The 25,976-nt window shown below is 41.0% G+C and overlaps 1 protein-coding gene across 7 annotated transcripts in view; it reads left to right on the forward strand.

Moving 5' to 3' along the window:
- CALD1 (caldesmon 1) overlaps positions 1 to 25,976 on the forward strand; it is a 202,822-nt gene that overhangs the window by 127,340 nt on the left and 49,506 nt on the right. The window contains exon 1 of one of the 7 annotated variants that reach the window (XM_037388085.1): positions 16,007 to 16,249. The exons of the other annotated variants lie outside the window; for them this stretch is intronic. Within the exon in view, the coding sequence (XP_037243982.1) occupies positions 16,203 to 16,249 (47 nt within the window). The 5' untranslated portion in view covers positions 16,007 to 16,202. Of the gene's footprint in view, positions 1 to 16,006; positions 16,250 to 25,976 lie in introns of those variants that run through there. 7 annotated transcript variants of the gene reach the window in all.

Raw genomic sequence — 25,976 nt, forward strand, 5'->3', positions numbered from 1 at the left:
ATGGAAATTGCTAGAGAATAGAAACACTGCCAGAATGAAAGAAATTTTGCCAGCTGGTCTGTTCAACAGGGATGCCTGGCTCTGCCATCCTAGTGCAATAGGGAGACATTGTGAATTTCTTAAAATTTTGCATTAAATTCTGAAAATACAATCTTGGTGACTACATCAGCTTATAAAGTTCTGTGTAATTTGGTGGTAATTCACAAATTATTTTAAAAACGTGCTTGACATCAGTGCATATGCTTGGGTTTATTCTCTGTTCAAAACTTGTGGGTAGCTTAACTTCAAAATTAAATGCAGAATCTTGTAAATATAGATAAAGGTAAAGACACAGTACAGTATCACAGTAACAAGATTCAAGACTGTGCCAACAGTGGTTAATTTTGAAGGAAGCATTAATTTCCTTTTCCTGTTTTTCAAGAATTTTTATGTGTAGGAAAAATGCTTCTGCTGCATGAACATTTTTTAAAGTAATGGCTTTAAAGGGCACAAACGAAAGCCTGAATCCAAATGTTTTGCTAGTACTTAAAGAATATTTATCTCTTGCTTTTTTCTTTTTGTTTCCTTTTTTTTTTTTTTTTTTTTTTTTTCCCTACAGTGTGGCTGGAGCCAGGATCAGTATAGGGCAGATGTGGGCAAAAACCAGTGGTGAATCTGCCTGTCATAACCTGTTCTGTTCTGTTTTTCTGGCTAGTATTTTAGCCAAAAAAAGGAGCCATAGCAGCAAGAGGAAGGATGATTTTCTTTTTCTGCCACAGATACAAGAACGTGAATGAAGATAACTAGTGATTTGATATCCCAGATTTGGGTATGCTTGTCAGAATATTTACGCTGGGTACATTTGTCATCCAGATTCAGGGGGAATAAAGACAGCAGGTGATGTTTCTGAGAATACCATTTGGAGGTAGCAATCACATTTACTGGGCATGTGGACTGCATCTGGCCGCCTGGATAAATAGAGGAGCACAGTTGGTCTAAACTGGGGCTAAAATAGACCCATAGACAAGAGCTGGACCACCTGAATACTGCAAGGTGATTTGACACCACTGGGTGTGACAGCAAACAGGAGTAACTTCACTGTTGCTCTTCACCATCAATAACTCCTTCTTCAAACAGACTGAGATAAATTGCATTTGGTGGAATAAAAGGAAGTTACAGAAGTAATAAAATCCTTTATGTGCTCTTTCAGGCTAGCTGATGGGAAGGTGATAAAATCTATCATCCAAAGGAGAAGAACTTGATCCACCTGGAACTGCTCTCAGCCATACCATTGCCGGCGGCATTTGAGCTGATATGCATATTTGTGGGTGATGAGGCCATCCCTCTACTTTCTTTTGCTGCATCTGGCAACTCTTTCTGCCACAGATGCAAAGTGCTGGAGAAACCTAGCTGCTATTCTTTGGTCTTAGTCTGAGTCTGCAGAATGGGTAGTGGGTTCTAAACATGAGCTCTGGGACTGACTGGGACAAAAATGTGTGTGTAGGCATCCTAACTTTTTAGTGTCATAAATTTATTCAGCTGGTAAATAGTCCAAATAAATACTGTGTGCTAAGTTGTGAGCTGTATCAGTTATTTTCTTTTTACTGCACTAGGTATATTGTTCTTGAAGGGGGCTGTTGTCAGATACAGTAGTGCACACATGTAGAAATAAGGCATGGCATCTAACTGATTATCATGGCTTGGTGGAGAGATGGATTGGAAATGCCATTATCCAGCTTACCTTTTAGGGAAGAGCCACACCACATGGAAGGTGATAGCTGGTAATTTGTTTTGATTTATTCAAGCAGTCCCTATTTTCCAACCTGTATTTGTAAGGTGTTCACAAATGAAGAAAGGTAAAGAGAATATAGAAATGAAATTACGAAGTTCATTTTAAATAATGGATCTTTTCTGAATTTCTGTGACATGTCTAAGCCTCTTGCAAGAAAGCAGATGGAGTGACTCTTAACATAAGGTAGCAAAGATCATGCTTATTGTTTAGATCTTGGTCCTGTCTCCTTTAATCCTGATTCAGTAGCACAATTCCCACAGCTGAGGACACTTAAATGAGTAATGATTAAGTGACCTTTTCATTGCATGCAATTCTGTTAGAGGCCTCTGCTTGGTTGTGACAATACACAACCAAGATCTTGGGGTTTAGATGCATTTAAAAGATGGGAATAAATTGTTTTTTTCTCCATGCAGAGTTCCTCGTTTGCTTATCAAAAGTTTAATTACATTGTTGAAGAATTTGATAAGTTTTCCCCATTTGTTTTCAAGATCTCTGTCTGCCACTGTTCAGGGAGCGAGCATTATTGTCTGATCCCAGTGTTGTCTTAAAGTCTATAGGAAAAAAGCTGTTGCTTTGAGGTAACTTCTGTGAAAGAACTGCCCTAAATGACACTGCCATAGAAAGACAACGAATAGAGGAACTGTGTTTTAAGCTGTGACTTTGCCTTATTACTGATTCTTGTAATCCATCACGTTGCATACATCTGGGTTCATCAGGTAGCAAAGCATTGTAATGCATCAGGCCAAGACTGCAGATGAAGAATGCTCTGGCAATCCTATTTTGGCATGTTGAAGCTATATTCTTACCATAACAGGTTTTTCTCCTTTCCTCTATACTTGGCTTTGCAGACAGGCATGTGTAATGACATATGCCAAATTGACACAAAATAATACGGATTGTATGTGCAAGGACTACTATTATAAGCATGGAATTTGTATATGTACATGAAAAGAGCTTGTTATATCTCTAGCCAGCCACACTCTGCAATTATTTCTGATCTAATAGTTGCACATGCAGGTTGCATTTGAGCTTTGTGTGTTTCACCTCTGGATGAAAGCTCCCTTCTTTAGTCAGTATTAGTAGGCTCCAAATTACTAGCCTGTGCTTGTTTTGGTTTTGGTTGTTTTGTTGGGCAGGGACTGAATACTTTTTATAAATTTCAGAATTCTTGCCTGTAGAAATTTTTGGACAGAGAACCTTTTTATAAGGTTCTAACTCCTACTTGTGTTTCACTTCTAAGTGAGGTAAGTACTTTGGGAGAGTTTCACATAAGTAATTATCCTGTTATATATTAAAGGTAGTAAGAGAGAAACCTGGAAGTAACTTGTTGGAAGTGGTGTAGGTAGAGCATGCTGTAGGTTGTAAACCACAATGCTCTCTCTAGGCCCTTCAGCTGCTGTTTAATTTTTTAATAATGTTTGCTCTTCCTTGCATTGTGTTATTTTGGCACAACACATGGATGGGGACCACGATAATTACTGCTTAATTTAATAGGTTTAGGTTATAAACTGTAGTTTAGAAGGTGATGGCATAGAAAAAGTAGTCCTTTGGCCCTCTCTTCACTGGGGCAGGGAACTCCTGGGAATAAGGAGAGACCACTGCCTGTTTGATGCCAAGCATATGGCTGGGATGCTGTCTAGTCTTTACATAGACCATGCAAGATCGGGCAAGGCTCTGAACGCCCACTTCTTTAACTGTGCTTTTAAAGAAGGATCGTGAAGTATCTGGCCTTCAGCTAGAAAGTTAGAAGGCAGGAAATGCCTTTGCACGTAGCATTTGCCAACTGTGGTTTCTGGTATGTTGGTGGGTGGGTTCTGAACATGGCCATCTTGATAAGAAAATGCCTAAAGCCAGACCCTGTTCATCATTCATCAAAGGATCATTTTCTTTATCTCTCATTTCAATTAAATGCGGAGTTTCTAAAAACAAAAATGCGCCGTACTCCTCTCAGAACTGCCTTTAACATCTTAAGCCTCATCATGTGTATCAGGAGTAGCCAGGTCACAGTTAAGGATCAGGCTTATCTTCCCCCTCTAATCAATTTCCCTTGACTTTCTCAAAAAAATTTTGTATCCTCTGAAATTTTGCATGTCATGTGTTGTCATAGATAGAGTTTTTTTCTGGGAAGATTTTAGAGGAAAAATAAAATAAGAAAAAGGTTATTTTTCCCAAAGTGCCCTGATTTGATTTTGTAAATTATAAAAATGTAGATATAAAATTATTATCCTGTCTAGGGATTATTATTCTTCATATTTTTCCTCCTAAGGAAGAACAGAGAAAGAAAGCATCCCATAAATTGATTGGGTTATTTGAGAGGTATATTGTCTAAGTTTTGTTTTTTGAAAAGTAAACTTTAAAAAATACCCACCCAAGATCTGTTTGGCTTTGATTATGGTGTCCTTTGCACAAATATCAATGTCCTTGGTGGTTTTAATGAGTATATCAGGAGTATGCGTCTTGGCTCCTTTCCCCCTTTCTAAACATGTTGGGAAAGCCCAAAGATCCCCGATTGATTTAGAGTTCCTTGGAGGCTTTAGAAGTCCTCACTGAGATAGCGTCTAGCTTATCAGAACCTGAAATGGTCTCTTCAAGAGCTCCACATAAAAAACCCCTAAGTTTTATCACAGAACATCTCATCAATAATCAGCTTACTTGTTGTCAGATTGCAATGAATTCAGTTTAAAGTTTCCATTCTGCTTTTTAGGTTCTACCTTGGCATTTGGAGCTGATGGGATCTTTCTACAGGCCAAAGCCTGACGTCCTTGCTTAGTTTTAAGCCTAGAATTTCACAGCAACTTTAGTGTAAATGAATGAATGCCGATGAAAAAGCTGCAAACCTTTATTAAAAAAAACCCACATTTTTTTCTCAAGTATTCAAAGTGTTTGAAACTCTGCCAAGTTTCTGAAAATGCTTCCGGTTTCTGCTTTCATACTTTTCTGAAATGTTTATTGGAAATATGATTTTAATAGCTTTGAAGTGTTTTAGTGAACTACAATGTCTAATGGCTGTTTTAGTGAGATGCTGCTAATTATTACCATAAAAGCCTTGAAATGCTGGTCTGAAGTTCTCTAAGTGCAAAGATGGTGCTCTGAGAATGGGTTTGTCTCCAGTTGCCTGCACTTCGAAGTGATAGAATACGTCCACTTTCTGAACAAAAGTTGTTTAGATTGGAAGGGTAAGTTTCTGTTATAATGACTTATTTTAGGAGGAAGGTTGTAATACTGCATATGCATTAATCTGTCCAGAACCTCTAAATCCCGTAAGAGCCTGTGGAGGAGTTCCTGGAATCCTTCCCATCCCATGAAGTTTATTCATAAAATGTGATGCTCTGAAGCCTTCTCTCAGGGCACAAAACATCATTAGAAACTATAGCCACAGCTTTAGAGCTCAGGCTGCAGCTTTTGGCAGATCTGGAGAGAAAGTTTGCCATTTGAAAATGAAAATGATTTTTCTTTCTAGTTAGTGGTCGATATTTCTTTATGCAAGTTGGACTGCTACTGACTCTTGATAGTTACATTATTTAAATCTCCTTGAAGACAAGTCTGTCAGCTGTTTTGGGGGGAAAGTTATGTTTCTCTTAAGCCACTTATTGAAAGTTTTTCCATTTAGTATGTGGAACTAAATGGAAAAGGGAGACTATTAGTTAGTGGCAGATTGCAGAGGATACAAGACCATCCCAGCTGGTGAGAGCTGTTAAGGGCTTCTTTTACATTCTGTAGTGACAAAGGGGATTTGCCTGTTCTTTGCCTGGCAAAAGAACAGATGCGGTTCAGTCCCTTTCTTCACCATCTTGTAACATGTCAAAAAACTTTACTGGCTTAGTGCAGATTTAGGGAAGGGGTATTTTTGTACCCAGTTCAAGTCCCAAAGAACACTGTGTGGTGACACGTGAGATCCAGGAGAATTGTACAGGGATGCTGATCCTTGTGAGAGTGGTCCAGTAATTGCATTTTGGAGACTGTGGGAAGGAAATAATTACATATTTGTCAGTTTCCCTTAAACACAGGTGAACACTCACATTAGATCTGATACTAGGAAAAGGAATGAGGTGTTTTCTCACTCACTCTTACCCAGCTGGCTGGCAAACTGCTTGGATGCTTACCTAGGCACATGGTTAAAGTCCTCATGCAAGCTCCTGTGTTACATCAGCAGAAAAGAAGAGGTGAGGAATGCATGCATCCCCACCTGTGCTCAGGTGTCTCTGAGGTTACCCTCATCATACAACCTATGTCTCCAACCAATGTTAAGAAATCTTTAGGGTGCTGTGGTGATGGGTAGGTTTCGAAGGAGACATGTGACGCTGCTGTGACAGGGAAGCATGCCCAAGTTGCAGTCTTGCAGCCTAGGGACTTCACCTGTCACCCACATGGTGCCACTTCATCACTCAGTCACTGGCTGCTGGCCTGACAGGGATGCTTTCCTAGCTCTGTTAACAATGGTGAAGAGTTGAGACAGACTCTGTCTTCAAACAGAGAGCACTGCACAGATGCTTGTTTACAAATGCATTTCTTCATGGATACCTTACTGTGTAAGATGTTTTAAAATGCAAACCAAAGCAGATCTAGAAAAATAACAAAACCACCCACGTACAGTGTAAGGGCAGCTGCCCCCCTTCCTTCCCATGGATCTGTCTCCTGAGTGGCTCACAGGTTTGTGCCGGAGGTTTGAGTGTGCTCAGCAGAAGAGGCTAATCATCTGGTTAATGATTCAGGTGCTAAAGCATTTAAGCCTGTGGTCCAAGGCTTCCCATACATAGTGCCTGCTGCTGGCCATGCTGGGCTGTGCTCAGGAGGTGCTGAGCTGAGGTGGTTGTTTGTAATGGTGCTGGCACTTATCTCCACCCAGGGCATCTTGGAGGTGTGGAGCCTTGAGCACAATGGGCTGTGCTGTTGCAGTCAGGTTTGAGGTTTAATATGGATTTGAGGGTGCACAGTGTAGATGGGAAGAAGTCATGGTCTTGAGAGTTTGCTCAGACTGGGCCTATCCTGAAAGTGTAAAGTCTGACCCAAGAACCATTTTCCAGGAGAAGCTAGGAAGTAGATACACAATGCCTTAAAGAGTGGCTCACATGCTGCTGTTACTAAATTACAATAGATTTCAGGTACTTCAATGCAGAAATAAGTATTAGCAGTTGCATATGCAGAGAAATAGCAAAGAAAAACTTTAGTTGGGTCTTTTATTACACTGGAATAATTTAAGTCCCCAGATCATTATGCCCTGATGCACATGCTGTGATGTGAAAATACTGAACATTTATGGTGATTTCATTTTAACTTCTTGATACCCTTTTATGTGTATTACCCTGTAATAAATTACTTTTTTTTTAAAGACCCTGCAGTGCAGACAGCAATGCCTGCACATGGCAGAGCCCCAGCTGCCTGCCTGCAGGGGGCAGAGAGGAATTTTGCTGTGCAGGGAGAGCTTTGCTCAATGGACCAGGTGCAGTGTGGTGTGGTTTGCTTTTTTTCTTTTCCCGTTGCTTTCCTCTAAAACATCAGGCATGAGCCACGGCTGGAGGCAAGAATCCAGCCTTGACGGAGTGCCGTCCTGATGTGATATGACAGGCCTTGTGGAAGCGTTCAGCCTTGATCCTTTGTTGCTTTCAGGAGGGAAATCCCATTAGATAACAACTGTACTGATGAGACTGGAAGATTTTGTATTAGATTTCCCTAAGACCTGAAGAAAGTGAAGAAAACCCCCTTTTCTGTGGTTTTGTTGTTTTTGGTGTTGTTTTTGGTTGTTTTTTTGTTGTTGTTCTGATCTCCTTCAAGAAAGGAGAACTGTTATAAAAATAGATGTTGGATGAATCGTGTTTCTTGAATAGTCCACAAAATGTTACACTTACAATGCTGTTTAATTTCCTATTTGGTTCCTCCCTGGAAGAAGTTGGAAAGGCTTGCTGTAGGGGGAGAGTAAGCTTCATGGGTTGCTAGGTCATCTTGAAAAGTGAAAATGGATTGGGACAGGAGCGCTAAGGAGATTTATGAGACAGTGGGAGTTGTGAGTGAGTCTAAAAGTTAGGATAGAGATTAGTGTGCTGAAGAAACCTCTGTTGTGAACCATAGAAGTGAAGGGATAATGGGGGCGGTTCAGATCCACTCCTTGCCGGTTTGCTAAAGTGGATTTGAATGAAATTGAATGTATAACTAGCCCCTAATTTCCAAAGCATTTTTGTGTGGGTTTAGCAATCTGATTCCTGTCAAACCCAATGACTGTCATATTGACGCAAATACCAGGCAATATTTAGAAAATTTGGGAAAGGTATTTTGCCAAGCAAGAAAAAAAACACCCTTGCTTTTAACATGCATTCCTATAGGAATCAGAAATATAGAAGGGGAAAAAACATACTGACGTGTTGACCATTCTAACAAAAATCATACAGTACTGGTCTTTTTTTGGAATGTTTTTTGAAGTTTTCCACTGGCTGGAGGCTTTTGAAGTAAAAGAAAAGAAAAGACTCATCTTCTGTCTTGAATTAACTTTGTTAATGATTAACAGAGCAGTGCAGTATGTGTGGTGTGTTTTAATTAAATCAGAGGAGACATGATTTGGACAAGATTTTAGTTTCACTTTGAAAGTTATTAAATAAACTGACACTGTTTGCTCTCCAAAAGTTCCTGGGAGCATCCAGTTAGTTGGTAAGCACTGTGCAGCTAGTGAAATAAAGCCCCTTCCAAAACACCTAAGGGCCATTACCGGGTACTAAAATGAGCGGTCTAGTCAGACAGGGGTGTAACAGGGGTGTAACTGACCATCAAACTGCATGAGGCAGGGCCCGGTCTGAGGCTCCAATTTCATATTTTTAAGCTAAGTTCAGGGATAAGAAAGGCCCAAACTGAGTATTTCTACTCAAAGTCTGCATTTTGAATACCTCTGAGAGCTGTTCTAGTGGCATGAACTCTTGAACAGTCTCTGCCTTCGGCAGAATTCAGACGGCTTTTGCTAGCTGAGTTTATTGGGTTGTTTGTGAAGCTGAGATCCTGACCGGGGCTTGGATTTTGTTCACCAGTAAAATTCAGAGTATCATAAGATAGGAGCTTTTGGTACAGGAACGTCTCCATAAACTGGCCCAGCAGGAAATGCTCTTCCCTTTCCAGAGCTACGTGCGTGTGTGCCTGAGCACACGTTTATATAAACTCTTCCAGCAGAGAAGGATCAAGCCTGGAGCCTGGAGTCAGACTATGTCTTCAAACTGAAACGAGACAGTGGATGCTCTCGCTGGTGTGTGGTGGCACTCATGACTAGATCCCATGCTTCACGCTTTATGAGTTTACTGTTTACTGGGGTGTCTGCTAAGGACTTTGGCTTAGGCTCCCACCCGTGCCCGCTCAGCAGCAAAATTAAGGCATAGACTGTTTTGACTAGAAATGCCTCTATCCTCTGTTTTTATCACACCTACCACATTGTGGCTTTTACTGGCTTTTGTGGCTAAGTTTGAAGTGAATAGTAATGTTTGGAGCATGTCTGTTAATATATTAAAAATAACATTAATAATTTTATATAAAACCTGTTGTTGACAGTGTTGTTGAAATTAACTATTGCCTAAAACAGCTGGGGTGGAGAGAACTTGCATCTGCATTATTGGCAGCTTATTCAGCTTTATGTTTTGTGAACTCTGCAAGTATCGTACAGGACTGTAAGCAGAAGTCCTACAAGTCCAGACACAGATTTCTGGGCTTTGACTACTATCCCTCACATTTCAAAGCTGAAATTTACTAATAGCAGTTATTGTTCCAAGCAAACTACAGTTCAGGTATAAATGAGAGACAGCAAATCTTAAAATTTGCCAGCCAAAATAATAGATTGCTTTTTATTGCTGTGAGAATTGACATGTGTCCCTGAAATGCATAAAGCACAAAAGAATGGGTGCGGAATTGAATGGGAAATGGTGGCCCTTCCCTCTGCTGCTGCTGGTGGCTGGAGAGAAGCAGGCTCCTGCTCAGAGCAGGAGGGGACCAAAGTCTGTCCCTCACTAGTGACAGTGCCAGGGCGTAGGGAGAGGAGGTAAAGATAGCCTTTGTGAATGCTTCCCTCATATGCTTTCCTCCATTTCAGTTGTTCAAATGACCAGAAGGTAGCTATATCCTGGCTGTTACATGGAGACTATTGTTTGGATCTTAGTGTTTATTTGAAAGCAGTGAAAACATTGTATAAAACAAAAGCTGTGCTTTGGTAGAAATAGTCTATCACACCCATGGAATATTATGCTGCTTTATTTCTGGATTGTGCATTGCCCCATAAGTAACTGATAGAGAATGCAAACACCAGCAAATATGTTTTTCTAATCAAGTTTCAATTTACAGTGGAGGAGGTTTTCCTTGGAATATCATTTTAACACTTGTATTGGAGTTTGTTTTGTTTACTGCTAAGCCATACATGCAGTCAGTAACTTTTCCATGTGAGAAGCAGGATAATGTTAATACCTCAAGAACTGAGGACAGTCAGAGAAAATTAAATTATCTTCCCTATAAAGGACCAAACTCCTGCCTGTGCTACCCAAGGCCAGCCTGTCCCATCAAAGCAGGCATCAGATCGGATTGAGTACTGCATGGGCTCTATGTAGGTTTGCAGTATCTGGAAATACACTGTGACAAGTGTTCACAATTGCAGCATTTTTGCAGTTTGATGTACTGGTTTTGTTCCCAATCCTGCAGAACTTGTCTATGCAAATAGTTCTGTTGTCTGCTAAGGCATTAGCTATACATGATGATGTGTCCATGTAAGCATGCAAGACTCCATGATTTGCACATGCCTATGTCCAAACTCAAAACTATGTATTCCAATGATTATGTATTTTAATACATGTATCTACTTATGTGGCTGGGTAAATATTACTCACAGGTTTCATTGAACACATTAAAATTTTTGGTGCTGCAGCTGTTTATAGGCATCCAGGTAGATGTAACTGTGGGTTACAGCTGTATCTATAAAAAGTAAGGGGAGGAAGAGATGTTACAGCTATAGAATGGCTACTTAGTACTGAACCCTGTAAGAGCATAGAAGACTTACCACTGGGAAATGGCAGAATCTCCATTACTTATTTAAAACTGGACTTGAAAAAAACCCACAACATAGTAAGAGACAGTTCAGCATTATTTGGTGAAGTACACAGCCTTGTTTTTATAAGTACTTAAGAGATTTACTTCAAGACCTTATGTATGGGTTGCCAGACTTTACCTACTGCGTATAATTTAGTACGCTAAGTGCTGTTCCTCTGTGAAACAAAAGTGCTTGCTCACATGCCTGTGTCCTAGAGTGAAATCTCATAGGAGGGTGAATGCAGATGCTTTTTGCCCTGTGAGATGCATACACTGAGTTCCCTGCAGTGAACTGCATTGGGGCATTTCAGAACAGATCTTAAAAAAAACAACAGTTTGTCTACTCCGTGAGAACATGAAAGAGACTGTGGCATCCTTCATTTTCCCAGGGAGGGAACAGTTAAAAATATTCTTCAAACAAGGAGCAGATGTTAATGTCATTAGAATGAATTTTCATAAAAAAAGAGAGTTCTGTTTCTCTTGCAAAATGCCAGTAGCTTTGCAAAGTTCTCTACAAGTCTGCCGACTTATTTCAGACTAGTGGCACGGGGGAGAGGTGGTGCAGGGTGAGCTGTTTACTGTCTCTGAAACAAATCAGATACATTTCTGTAAGTTATTTGCCTATCCATTGTAAAAATGCTTCAACTTGGAAAAGCACTACACAAAGAGCTGAAGAAACATGAAGGTATTTGAATAACAGGACAAGAACAGTGATCAGCACAGCAAATCTGCTGTTGACAAACAGGTATAGAAAGGAATGGGCTACATATGGAAAGACATGGTCTGGATGGTGCGTGTGCCTCTGTCAGAAACTAAATTCGCTATAATCTCAAAAAGGATTCACAGGCTATTGTGATCAGCTCAATGAAAACTCCACCTTGCATGCAAGAATGGTTAAAGTAAAAATAACAAACAAAATATTAATTGGCTCTCTGGATGACCTCTGGACATTCCTATTGTTAGTGTGAGTAGGTGTTGGAACCTCCCAGTAATAATTTCCTTTTGGAAAGCTCTCACGTCTTATTCCTCCTCTTTTTGCTGCTTTTAATGCTGAGAATCTAGGAAAGGTCCTGTGGTTCCTTTCAGTGTTGTAATAGATGAGCCTACACTCCTGTAGAGCCATTTGACTTGAGTCCATTGGAGTGAGTGACACCTCTCAAGTGCCCTAGTTTAGTGTTTGTTTGCTTAGTTTTTTCTCTTTCTAGTGCCTTCCTTAGGGGTTTTGGTGTTCTAGAGCCAAGTAATAATCTCTGCAGCATGAGAATTTACCAGGAAAGCAGGTTGAGACATGCATCTCCTGCCCCCATCGTTTTTCATGCTTTAGATGGCCATGCGAATTTTTCAGATTATCTAGGGGAAGGTGATTTGCCTCTTCCTACTCTATATGCAAGATCTTCACCTCAGGGCCACAGTATACTGAGAGTATCAGTTAAGTTACTGAAGGAAGTAAACGCTAGCCATTTGGCTTTGAAATAATAAAGGGATTATTAAGTACAAGGATCTGTAACTAACTTGGATCCCACTTCTTTTTAAGGGGGTTGCAAGCACGGCAAAATCTTGGCTGTGTCAGCCTCTTTCAGGAGAACCAGTTCTGCATTGCTGTAAACTAATAGAGCTGCTGGGTTGGCACCCAGCTGAAAGTGAATGCTTGGCATTGGGTTGTATGGAAGTGCTTGGCCTTGGTGGAGCCCTCTTTCGTGATGCAAACTGAGTCACAGAGTGGTTGGGGTTGGAAAGGACCCCTGGAGACCATGTAGTCCAAACCCCCACCCTAGCAGGTTCTCTTAGAGCAGGTTGCACAGAATCGTGTCCAAGTGGGTTTTGAATATCTCCAGAGAAGGAAGCTCCACAGCCTCTCTGGGCAGCCTGTTCCAGTGCTCCGTCAGCCTCAAAGTAAAGATTTTTTTCCCTGTGTTCGGATGGAACTTCCCGTGTTGCAGTTTGGGCCCATTGCCCCTTGTCCTGTTGCTGGGCACCACTAAAAAGATTCTGACTCCATCCTCTTGACATCCGCCCTTAAGATATTTGTATGCACTGGTAAGATCCCCTCTTAGTCTTCTCCTGGCTACACAGGCCCAGCTCTCTCAGCCGTTCCTCAGCAGGGAGCTGCTCCAGTCCCCTCATCATCTTGGTAGCCCTCCAATGGACCCTCTCCAGTTCCTTGTTTTTCTTGAACTGGGGAGCCCAAGCACTCCAGATGTGGCCTCACCAGGGCAGCGCAGAGGTGGAGGATAACCTCTGTCAACCTGCTGGCCACGGTCCTCCTAATGCACCCCAGGATCCCCATTGGCCTTCTTGGCCACACAGACACACTGCCGGCTCACGGTCAACTTGTTGCCACATAATGTCCCTGTAGCTCTTGTTGAAATAGTGATGTTCCTCAGCTGAATGGGCCTTATGTCTTAAATGATGGGCACAGCTCTCAAGACAGCTGAAGGTGAAGCCTCCTGGGCCTTCACCAGTGCAACAGTAGGCTGTTCATGTGGGTTACCCAGGTCCACTTGGCAGTGTGCTCATTGCCTGTATACAGTGGATTAACATGCCTGCGTCCAGAATTGCACATTTGATCTTGCAGCTAGATGGGAAAAATAAATTAAAATCAACACTAATGCTGTCAAATTAAAAATCAGTATGTGGGACACCAACCTGCAGAGTATTTCAAGCAGTTGTTGGCAAGGATACCTCTCTCAGATTAACAGTGCAGACAGTTGGGCAGAGAGACTGATACTGTTCAGAAGTGGGATTTGCTCTCCTTATTTATCTTCAGTTTTTCGTTTGCAGGCAAAGATGGCACATGTGTTGAGGATCGACTTGTGTGGCCAACATTTCTTATTGCTCATTCAGTAGGCAAATGACATCTGTTCTCAGTAGTGCTGTAGAGGTATGGGCAAGGTGATGCAATTTGGGGTTAGAAATCTTGCTCCAAATGAAAAATAGCCTGACTATGTGAATCATTGTGTTTCATCTAGAGTGAAGCTCTCCTCCAGACTTTTATAATTCAAAACATTATTTGGAAAAACAGAAAAAGAAATTGGCTTTATTATGACTGTCCTAGCCTAAGGGGGACATTTAAAAATGGTTCTGAGGTCTACTACAAGCACAAGAGACTTACTTTGTTCCTAGTGATCCAACAAATAGATCAGATTTGCCTTCTAGAGCCAGAATCTGCATGACAGTAGTGGGAGATTTTTGAAAAAATCTGAGACTATTTTTGACTATTCTTTGAAAATGTAGAGTGTCGTGCTTTAAAGGATAGCCAATTTGCTTTTATTTTTATCCTGCGTAGAAACAGTTTTGTTTGTGACCAATGCAATAACCTAACTATTCCAAGATTAATAGAAAAGAGTATAGAACACACTCAATGGGTGTGTGTGGGGGTGTGTGTGTGTGTGGAAGTTTCTGTGACACAGTAGTAAATACAGACCTGTATTGGAAATCTGTAGGGCTGCCTTGGAACCCAGTTTATAGTTTCATAAACATCAACTCTTACATCTGGCATCTGATTAAAATGTATATTTTGGCAGAACAGTGATACAATCTCTGTTTAACTAATGCTCTTCCAGAGGGAAGAATTCTGCTTCTGTAATTCCCCAGTAGTAGAAATGCCTTTTCCAGGAAGAGTCAATATGACTCCCTTCTCACCAGCATTTTTAAAGGACTCTACACGTCCACGTTGCCTTACATGCCCTCTTTCCCTTGAGGTCAGAGTAGAAGAAATGGAGATGGCCTGCCTGCTGCACCGTCATTTCATTTCCAGATCTCTCTGCAATCACAGAAATGGAATCTATGTTTTTCTCCCTATGCAGTCAGCACTATTGGCCTTTCCTTGCTCCAGGCAAGAATCCCAGTATATTTTATGCACTAAAAGGTAGGGTTTTTCATGCACTTTGGAATGAGGGGCTGGGCCTGCAAAAGGTGTACATGAAGATACAGCAACATCTTGGGGTATTGTAGACCAGTTTATGACTGTGCAAGAAAACTCCTGAGCTTGAACATTGCATGTGAGCCATTCACCTGTCTATAAAGCACAGAACCTTTTCAAAAAATCTATCTCCTTGAAACTGTAGAGGGGGGTTTTGGGAGGAAAAATCCACCATTATTGACTGCAGGATTTGAGCAAAAACATAAATGAGTATCAGTGCCTCAAGCAAAGTGCAGCTGTTGGTTTCTTGCAAGCTGTGAGAAAAAAAAACTGTCAAGGTTGATGCCTCCTTGAACATCCAGCATCCTCCATGGCTTCATGTAGAGACGATTGCCTCGGTGTTCACTCCAAGGTAAGAGTGCCACCTACTGAACCCACACACTCGTTCCCACAGAAGGGCGACTTTGCAGTAGAGATTTCCCTTTGGAGTATGAATCCATCCACACCCACTCTGGTAATTTATCAGATTTAACAAGATCAGAGCCTGGGGTAGAATGGCTGGAGGACTGCACAGTAAGCTGTTTCAGTTTACTCGCACATGCGGGCTTAAAGTGGTATGAGAACCAGGCATGTGAAATCATGGTACCTGATAGTGCCTTCATTTAAATCACTTCGTTTGCATTTCTGTTTTCTGCCTCATTCACTGGATTAGATGGAAGAACATAGAGGAGAGTCTGTTAGACTGGATTTAGGTCCAGCCCTGATTTTAATCCCTTTGCTAAACACAAGATGGTCTTACCTTAACTGCAGTTGAGCTTGCAGCTACTTCCCATCTCCCTGGATTTGTTCCTGTTTGGCAGTCACCCTCCAGTCTTTTGAGCTGTCTAATCCAGCTTGACCTTTCACAAGTTAGACTGGATGCAAGTGCTTGCAAAATGCTTGGGCAATGATTTATCATCAAAAGAGAGGACTGTTTCCTGGATCATTGTTTTATATTTGTGTCCTCTCCCCTGCTCATCTCTCAGCAGGCTGGAATGTGACTTTCCTACAAGCAAATACTTGTGAAGGCACCTCTGTGCAGCGCTCAGGCTGCTGGGTGCTCAGGCAAGCTTGCTAAACAGAAGCGCTTCTTGTGAAAGCTGAATGGGAAGCAAGCATTTGTCGGTCAAGTTGAACAGCTGAGAAATCTGCAGGAATTTCTGTTACAGGGGGCCCAGACATAGCAAAGAGGATCTATTAGAGAGAATACAGTAAAAAAAATAATAATCATATGATCACAGAGCAGAGGGGGGTGAAGGGAGGGGAGGAGGATACAAGATAGATAATGAGCTTGACAATAGGCAAATTGTGTCATTACGGGAGCTACAGGACCAACCAAATGGTTAACCTGTGGGGTGGAAAGAACATCCAATGAGTCTCGCATGCCTGAAAGGATAATGGCATTTTTATTATCTCATTCCACGCCCTGATCATCCATCCATTTGCTCCCTGGAGCTGGCAGCAGTTTGCACTGATTCATATGCTGCAGACATGATCAGCAGATCATACTACAGGCAGAACTTGTCAAGCCTTTCCAAGTGAGTTGCCGATTTATTATGATATCTGTATGGATTTAGCCTTTCGGTGTTGTGTAGGAAGTTCTGGATGGTGGCAATGGGAAAGGGGAACAGAATGGTGTAACACGCAGGGAAGCTGGTTGAACTGGGGAATAAGTGTTGGATGCAGACTGGTTTTTTTAACTCTTCTTTTTTGCTATATTGTGCTCTATTTTCTAAGGGAAAAGTCTTTGCATTTTTGCATTTCTCTTACCTGAATTGCAGAATTTAGATTGCTTTGTTTAGTGGCAGGAGCATATGTTGGAAGTATTGGTTGCTAATCAGAGTTCTGTTAAAGGGAAGGTTGCAGAAGTTTCATAGTTTGTATGAAAGCTTTCACATAACTCAGCTTAATTTGCTGTGTAAATAAGTCCTAATGGCACATTCATCCCTGAATGTGGGAGGGAAGCAGGAGAAGAAAATCAATTAGCCTGTTTAACATCGATAAAGAAATTATGTGCTTTATTTGGGTCCTGTGTTGTTTTGTCTCCTTTATAGGGTGAGGGATGGGAAACAGGACACTACTATGTTTCTAAAATACTGTGACCTATATCAGGGTTTTGTTTAAAATTTGGGAGAGGTTTTGAAAAGCAACAGGGATTTCTGGGTGCCTGTTTTTGGTTTCCAGCATGAAATCCTATGCTCTTGGGGGGGGAGAGGGAGCTCAGGGATTTCTGAAACTCAGCCCCTCCGAGAAGTCCCTTCCAGGAATCTGAAATCCTTCATCGTGGTTTCAGAAATTGGGCAATGAATAATAATTTAACTAAGAGTGTGTCAAATGGGTTTGTTTTGTGTTGGTTCATGGTGGAATACGGCCACAAGCCACAGTAGCCAGCCCTCCCGTACTGCTGTATGAGCATGGGGAGCAGCCGTGGCGGAGCACCAGTTTCTCTGCAACCATATTGAAGGGAAAGCAAGGGAGGGGAAAAGGCAAAGTGGGTTAGATGTGAGCAGTTTAGTGCTGATATAACTGGTGGAAACCTTGACTCTTGATACCTGCTGTGGGGAGCTGGCCCTGAGTGCAGTGGACCCAGGCTGAAGCCTCTGAGGTGACTTTTGGACCCTTGCACTTTTGCGTTGGGGCCAGTTTAGCTAGGTGTCGGTCTGGCTGTTTTGCTTAAAAAACCCTAGAAACCATTGGATATCCTTGCTGAGAGAGATTCTGCTCCACTCCCATTTGAGTGAGAGAGGGAACCAGCAGTGTACTAAATTTATGCCTGGCACTCTAGGAGGAATGCCCGAGCTTGTGTGTGTTGCAGCACCCACAATTACAATATGTGAAGTGAGTTCACTAAGTCAGTGAAATTATATCTGAGTGTAAACAATTAAGTCCTTTTCTCTTGTAGCATGATCAGCTACTGTACTGTAGGTTTCCTGTGTCTTGGGAGGTTTGTGTCCTGTAGCACCTTCTAAACAAGAGCAGATACATCTTGACAACCAGACCTGGGTTTTCTTTTGTCCAGACTCACAGTAGCATATTTGGGGAAGAAAAGGAAACCTCTCTTTGGCGAGGACTCTTAAGAGAAATCAAATGTGTGGCCAAAATTTGGAAACTGATTTATTCCCTTTTTAACAAACATCTCCATGACCTCAGGCCAAAAGTGGGGAAGACACCTTTAGCATTACCCACAAAAGCTTCTTCAAAGCATTGCTTAGTGAAACACATGATGAAATACTGCCCTTCCCAGGCTGAGGCATAATGTAATCATTCCAAATGCTCATGTCTACTCAGGAGATTGCAATGGAAAAGCAGTATTAAAATCCTTATAACCTAACTCTATGAGGCTCTCCAGGGAAAAGGAGGCGGCTGTTATTGCAGTGTTTTGAATGAGGTACAATATGATTGTTAACTTCTTGCAAATGTCCCCTAACGGCCCCTTTATATGATTGTTTCAGCTGCATAGTTTGAAGATACTCTCTACGCTCTCAGTGTAGTTATAGTATCTGTAGAAAATTTTGTAATTGCTAAATAGCTGAATATAATCCTGTTAGTGTTTGATACACTGGAAATTAAAAGCAGAAGCTCTCATCATAGCCAAGAAATCATTCTGGTTGGCCTGAAAATATAAAGACTGCTTAATAAATGTATAGTGATTGAATTGGCTCACTCTGCTGGACATGAAAGTGTTTACTATGCAAGTTCCTAGGGAAGGCAGAAGTCATCTTTGCCAACAGGTAGAATGTTTTCTTTTCCAGCAAATTATAACTTTTGTTCAGACTTCACAGATCATTCATAGGCAGTTTGGTTGTTGGAAGTTCACTCCTTCACAGCATTTTGTTCATATTGTAGCTTATCTTTTCTGTTTGATGATGGATGTTCAAGACTGGTAATCAGCTAGTTAGGACAAGAGAAGGGTTGAAGAGGACACTTCTCCATAGACAGCAGCGGTGTTGGTGGCACTGTGTTAGCTGGTTAATTCTGCTCCAAAAATTGATGCTGTTCATTTTCACGTGAAGACATCTCTTTCCTTTTTTTCTGGTCTTCTCTGTTGGCCATGTGTTTCATTCCTGTTCCCCAGTGGGCAATGGCCTGAATCCTTAATTTGTAAAAGCCTTTTTATATTACTGAGGTAAAATAAGATGGACATAATGTAGCTAAAGATCAGATGTACAAAGATGTTAACCTGTAGTGAGCCTATTTGTCTCCATTTGAAAGCTAAGAATCCCAGTCAATTTCTGAGTTCTTCACCAGCATTGACAAGTGTAACATGGGCCAAGAAATAGGCACTTTTCTTACAACGTCCTGTCCATTTGTGATCTGTAATGTTTATATCCAAGGTGCACTTCAGTGCCTGTTGTCTAGGAGTGAATTCCAAAACGCTTGGGATAGTAAGTGAGTGTTTTTGATGCAAATAAGTTTATCTGTGGATGGTCCCACATGTTTATGTAAAACACTGTAGTAACAGTCCTCTATGTATGTGAAGCGTTCTTGAGGTATTAGCTGTCAGCACCTGAATGAAATACATGTGCTTTGGTGTCTGGTTTACACATCAGTAGGGACAGTGGCTGTTGAAGACTGAATGTCCAGTTCAAGATTTTATAGCTAGGTTTGGGAACTCTCCTCATAGCGGATCAGAAGAAATTTACTGGAAGAGCTGAAACATTTTTGAGTGAGATTATCCTTGGTGGAAGAAACATAGCAGAGAAAGGACAGGTCTGTAAGGAAGCATCTCTGAGATTTCACAGCCTTCTTGCCTCAGTGAAAGATGTTTTTCTTTTTCCAGCATAAGCAAGGTATTAGCTGTCAGGAGTACAAAGCTGGATTAATTTGTGTAGAGTTTTGGGCATCCACCAGAGTCTGAAGTCATGACTGTGAGAATCAAATTTCTAAGATTTTGTCAGAGAACAAGTGACTCTGGAGAGTTCTGTGAAAACCCTGAGCTGAATTCTCCACCCTGTTCAAGTCAGGACAGTGGTGAGAGATATCAGACTCAAGCTGGTACTGCTCTCTGTGAATCCAAATGCCTGAGATGTGGTGAGAATTGTTTCTGATTAAAGATAAATTTAGAAAAAGCAAGAAAATTTGGGAGAGTTCTGGGGAGAGAACTAGTTGGGAGTTCATGTCAGAATTCTGATATTAGCTTTGTCTAAATGAAAATGAGAAGAAATACTTTTTTAAAATTAAAATGCTTTTTTTGACACTTTCTATATAAGAAATGACTGAAAAGCATCTCTGCAATTTTTTTTAAATAAAACATTCTGTTCTTTTTTGAATCTTTTGTTTTAAATTAACCTACATTTTAAAGAAAAAAGTTAAAATAATAAAAAGATAAAATAACTTAGATGATGGATTTGCTTTCTTGTTTCAGGCTGCATGAAAATAAAACGGCCCTGAACATTTTCCATATCACTTCACTCTGACAAGGGTTTTTTCTTCTGCTTCAGCAAAACTAGAAAATTCATTGTTAGTGCAGATCTTAAATGCAGATAGCTCCTCCACAGCCACACTGTTGGCATAGGTGTTCAACCACTGCAGGATGGAGGCAGCAGAACTTCATCCTGCTTCTTCGTATCCCTGCCTTTCCCTTTGCTGCCAAACCTGCGGTCCCAGGCCTTCCCATCCACCATGTTCCCAATTCAGAATAAAACAGGAAGGTTCAAAAGAACCAGGGAAATTTTCTGGTGATTATGTTAGGCCCCTGGTGTTCTCTCCGTATATATGCATATGTGTCCATATAATGCAGATGCAGTAAATAGATAATCCAAAACCATTCGTTTAAAAATCCAACCAAGAAAAATACTTCTATCTGTTGTTGAAAAAATTCAGAGACCTGACTGTAACTTTTCACTCCTTTCACTTTTTATTTTGTTAAAACAAACATTAAAACCCCCTTTCTTTTCTCTGTTTCCATTTACTGACATCTGATTTATGTTTTGAGCCATGTAAACACTTAAGTGTACTGAAAAAAAGTCTCTTTGACTTCAGTAAGGCTCCTTACATGTATAAGTAGCTGCAGGGCCAAGTTTATAATTATATGTTTGTATAATGTTAGCCTTCATACGTTTATCCATTCCAATTTTAATTCTCCATTTCATAAAATCTATGATCAAATTTTGGAGCCTGAACTAAGCTGATGTCGTCCCTTTTAATTTAGGACTCAGCCCTTTTATTCTCCTCCTGTGTTTTATTTTTATTAGTTGCTTTCTTTTTGTGCTGATGTGCAGCACATATTGTAAAAGCCACTTATTAGAGCCAGAATTTTACAGCATGGAGACTGTCCTAATAAGGAAAAAAAACCCCTAGCCCTTTATTGGTGAGGTAAGAGAAATCAGGCAGTGGATAATTTTTTTGCTGATTGAGAAGGATAAGGTGCGGTTTGGCAGGTATCACATTGGTTTGGCATTTGCTGACATGGTTCCTCTTTTCTGCAGTTCAAATCTTTTGCAGAGTAGACAATCAGGGAGGGCTTCCCCCGCGCCCTCCTGTGCCTTTCCCTCCCCTCTTCCTTCTCTTTTTCACAGGCGTTCAGTGTTGCCGTGAAATCTCACTCTGACACACAAACTGGATGCGGTAGCGAGAAGTTTCTGCAAGTCTGACAGTGCCATACTGTAATCACCTTTTTAGGGAACAGCGGGCACGTTGGAACAGTTTTCCATGTGGGTTGTTCTGTATCTAAAGCATTTAAACAGTTTGTGAAGTTGTCAGAAAAATCACACTTTAGTCCAAGGTATTATAAATCTAATTTCTTTCTTCTCAAAAATTTGTCATTGAAGAAAAGTACTAACTACAAGGTTTAGTTGATGCTTTAAATTACCCAGCTGTTCTTCTTTCAAATTGCTTTGAAGGCACATAGTGAATTCCGAAGACATGTCTTTAAGCCCATCCTGGGCTTAAATACAGGCTTCAGATCTGAAGTCAGTATAGTTCCTCACATTTTAAACTGAATTATGATGAGGAAAGTTTCAAGCAAGAGCAGAAGCTAGCATTTAAATTCTTTCCTTCCTCAGCCTCTGTCTCTTGGTAACTGAAATATCAAGCCAAGTATCGGCTCTGTTTGAATTCACTCTGCCACACCAGGAGACCAAAAGTGATGTAAAGTGGCTGCCTCCTTCCCACCTGCTACTCCCCTGTGGTTCTTTGACTGTAGGAGGAATAATGGTTAACCTGGTTACTAAATGCCTAGTTTTCTCTGTCACTCATTTATTTGCTTGTGTCACTTGTAAAGCAATAATACATACACACACACACACAGAGTAAATCTAGAGTACATATCCTGTTATTGTTGAGGTTAGCTTACTGTAGGCAAAAGATGTGAAAAATAAACTTGGATGATAATAAAGCAGAAAAGAAAAACAAACAGCATTAGTAGCAGGGATTGGATTGTACCAGTTCGCATTAAACAAAGCATACAGATACACCATTAGGTGTAGGCTACTGCAAAAGCTTGCTGCACAACCATCTTTTTTGGGTTTGGTAGGGGTTTTTTTGTTTGATGCCTATTTGTATTCAGACCCTTCCTCCTCAAAGTCAGAATCTGTCTTGAAGATCAGGGACTTAGCTAACTTCATAGTCTTCTTTTTTTTAATTTCCACCCACCACATTTTCATGTACCTTGATAAGCAACACTGAGAAATATTCAGAATCTTGTGAGCAAGAGTGACTCCAGCAGAACCTGGCATGCCAACTGGGAAGGATCAACTCTATACAAGCATTTTTGATTCTGAACTCTGAATCTTTTTCAGATCATTTTCTATCTGCTTTATACTTCTGCTTAGGTGGATCTGGTCCTGCTGCAGGTCCTCCAGGTAAAGGTTTGTGTATTACAGAGCAAAAAAAGATGATTCTTGCTCCAGACAGCTTAAAACCTTATTCAGAAAGTACCTCCTAACTGGCACACCGTGCATTGCAAGAATTTGAGAAAGCAGCCCCTGAGGAAGCAGCCCATATACACTTGTTTTCCTTCCCCTCATACTCTAAGAAATGTGGAGGCCTGTCCTAGAGGTGTGTCCTTGAGACCAATGCACTTGTCGCTACAGGATGTGAGATTTTGGCTTCTGTTTGGTTAGTTGTAGACAAATTGCTTGCAGATTTATTTTAACCATAAAAATATATTATGTGTTTCAGAGCAGAAGATTTTTTTGGCTTGCCAAATTCCATCTGTAATACGTTCAGCACTGGAGTTGCTTCAGTGTAATTATGGAAGTACCTTCCAGCATCACAACTGTTGCTGTCCTGGCACAATCATTTTATGTGTATGTTTTGTTTTGTTGATTGTTTTTTTGGGGGGGGTGTTGTTGTTTTTGGTTTTTTGTTTGGTTTGCTTTGTTGGTTTTTTTTATTGGAGTTTGTAACTCGGCAGTAGAATCATGGGGTGAGTGAGCCTTACAAGGCTCAATACACTGCATGTTTCAGCATCCACAAATGATATGGACCATCATCACACACTGACATGGCGGTGGTGGAACCTTTATAGTCTCTTTGTTCATATTGAGGTTGTTCCTGGCTTTCCAGCTGCCATGAGCTACAGTGGCCTTTCCTTTGCCATGTCCTTTCTTTCCCTCTTTCTTTTTTCCTTCTCTTTCAGGTCTCTCCTGCTGCTGTGTTACATGACATTTTGCAAAGCCCAAAAAAAATGTATTCTCTTGCATACTGATTTATTCAAAAGTAGCCTCCCATTTTTGAATTAGTGTTGAATAATAGCCTTGTGTATCTTGTGTAACACCCATCTTTCCTCTGAAGCAGGACATTTTTAGGATCGTGCTCTCACAGGAGGGAAATCACTGACATGGATTCTGGGTGTGTACGGTAGTATTGTGCATCTTGGCCTTAGTCATCTGCCTCCTCCTGGAACAGGAGTGGTCAGACACATTGTGTCAGCAGTTTTCTTTGTCAGGATTTGAAAATGCCCCAAAGCCTAATTAACAGAGGTCACATCTGCTTCCAAAGCTAGTTAATTTTTTACTTCAGTTAGATTAAGGCTGAGGACTAACTTTCTTCCAGTTAGGCTATAGCAGAGCGGTTTTGAAGTTCTTTGCAAATGCAGCTTTTCCTCAAGACTTACCAACATGCTAAAAAGCTCTCTTAACACTATATCAATGCTACCTTGGTATTCCCATCAATCTTTATCTATACGGCCCTGAAAGCTTCTCACTGACAGCATGTGCATTAGCATGAATTTGCAGCCCATCCAGCTGAGAATAAATACTTGTGTATATCTGAGAGCTGTATTTGGTCCTTTGTCATTCTGGGATAGCCATGGGGTTAATTCCTTACTTGATTTCCTGGATTTTCTTCTCTCAAGCTCACTCAACGCCCTTTGGAGTGATGGGGTAGAAGCAAAAGTCTGGCTTGGTACCTTTCACCCAGTCCTATGCTTGTAGCCCCTGAACTTAGGTGAATGCTCTGAACCTATGAAACAATATTTGTTTCTGTTACACTCTCTGTGTGCTAGTCATTTCTTGTGCTGTTCTGCCCTAGCAATTGTACCAATATGTTTTCTTTTCCCAAAAAGGATATAATTATGGTTTTCACAAGATTATAGCAAGCAGGGATTTTGCTGTTTAGTGCCTAGTGCCTGGCTTTTGGTCCCTTCCAGCACTTCTCAAGATGCATGACATCATTTTTGCATGACATAATTTCAGTGAGTCTGAGTCCTGAAAAGAGTGATAGTGTTGCAAGGGTAGGCAGTAGGGAGTTTCAGGCTTGTGAGAGTTTAAGGCACAAGGCTCACAGGTGTGGGGGAAGAAGATGGAGACACCCATTAAAATGCCATTAGGTGAGGAGTGACAGGGGCAGCCTGGAATGTGAGAAGAAATCGGAGAAGGAACTGGAAAAGATTCTGGGGAGCTGAAACAGAGGAGAAAACCATTTGAAAGTTTTCTCTGTAACATAAGAAAGTAGGTAGTGAGGCCTCCCCTGGAGCTTCCCAAATCTTTGGTAATTTTGTGGAAGTATTTTGAGCAAACTTTGGGCAAGGATGCAGAAAAAACTATATATGTTTATAGCTATGGACTAACACTGACAGCTACTCTGTCTCATGCTCACATTGAGCTGGCAGAAGCACCTATAAATACAGCCAAGATCACTTCATTGGCAGAGGATTGCTAATGTTTGTTTTATGCCTGTGTTTGCGTTAGACCAATGGGTTTTACAATACCTTATTGATGTAGGTAATGCCCATCATGCTAGCCTCTGGATCCTCCAAATGGATGATTTTTTTCACTGAACATTCCTGTGTGTTAGTTGGGTGAGAAATGAAGCTCAAGGGAATTTAAGTATCTCACACAGGAACCTGTAGCAGAGAGGGGCCAAATTAATCTAAATCTTGTATTTAGCATCTTAACTACCAGCATGTTAGCTTGAGTTAAAAGCAGGCTTAACTTATTTTTCTATTTAGAGGATTACTGATCCTCAAACTCTTTTGTTACTTCATAATTGTTAAAGTTTATCTTCTTCAGACAGTTAACTACCGTATTCTGATTTACTCAGCAATCTCAGTCAATTGAATTGTGGTACAGGTTGGACCACCTCTTTGTGAGCAGGAATTCAAATTTTCTTATGCTTGTCATATCTTTATTGTGCCCAAATATTCTGCAATTTACATTGCCAAATCATCGCTTACCAAATGTTATATTTTTGCAGGAGTATATTAAACATAGGTTTGCTATCCAGCACTTGGTTTGTGCCTTTCAGGATGCAGGACTTGAATTCAGTGAGAACTTTCATAAAGGGGTAAATTGATTTGTATCTCTGTTGCAATGGGCTTGTGTATCTATATGAATAGTTATGGATTGCTGGGAAGGGGATACTTGGATGAACTGTGGCATATGTGAGTAAGGCCTAAGGTCTGTTCCCTGGTGTTATTATTTCTAAGGATCCATCTGCTGTGCAAATGCCTTGTTACAAGAGTCTCGGTGGCTTCCTAAAACACTCTTCCGTCTTGCAGTGCAGGTGAGACAGGAAATATTTTGACTTTTAATCAAGATGAAGTCCTGCAAGAGCCAGTATTGGAAGGGCTGGCTGACGTTCAGGTCAGCCCCATCTACACTGTGGGACTGACGAGGGTGCAGTGAGAGCGGTGGTGCACAAAAACCTTCCTATGTGTTGTCTTCTACAGTTTCTGTAAGACTGAAATCTCTGGTGTAGAGCTGGTGTTTACTCAATCACCTTTTGAGAGTCCTACCTCACAAAGTTGGCTTTCTGCACCTGTTGAAGCTTGAGAAGCAGAGGGGTTTGGCAGCAGGTTAACTCCTTGTTTCCCAATGGTAG

Source organism: Falco rusticolus, chromosome 5 (assembly GCF_015220075.1).
Source record: "Falco rusticolus isolate bFalRus1 chromosome 5, bFalRus1.pri, whole genome shotgun sequence".
NCBI classification, from domain to species: Eukaryota; Metazoa; Chordata; class Aves; order Falconiformes; family Falconidae; genus Falco; species Falco rusticolus.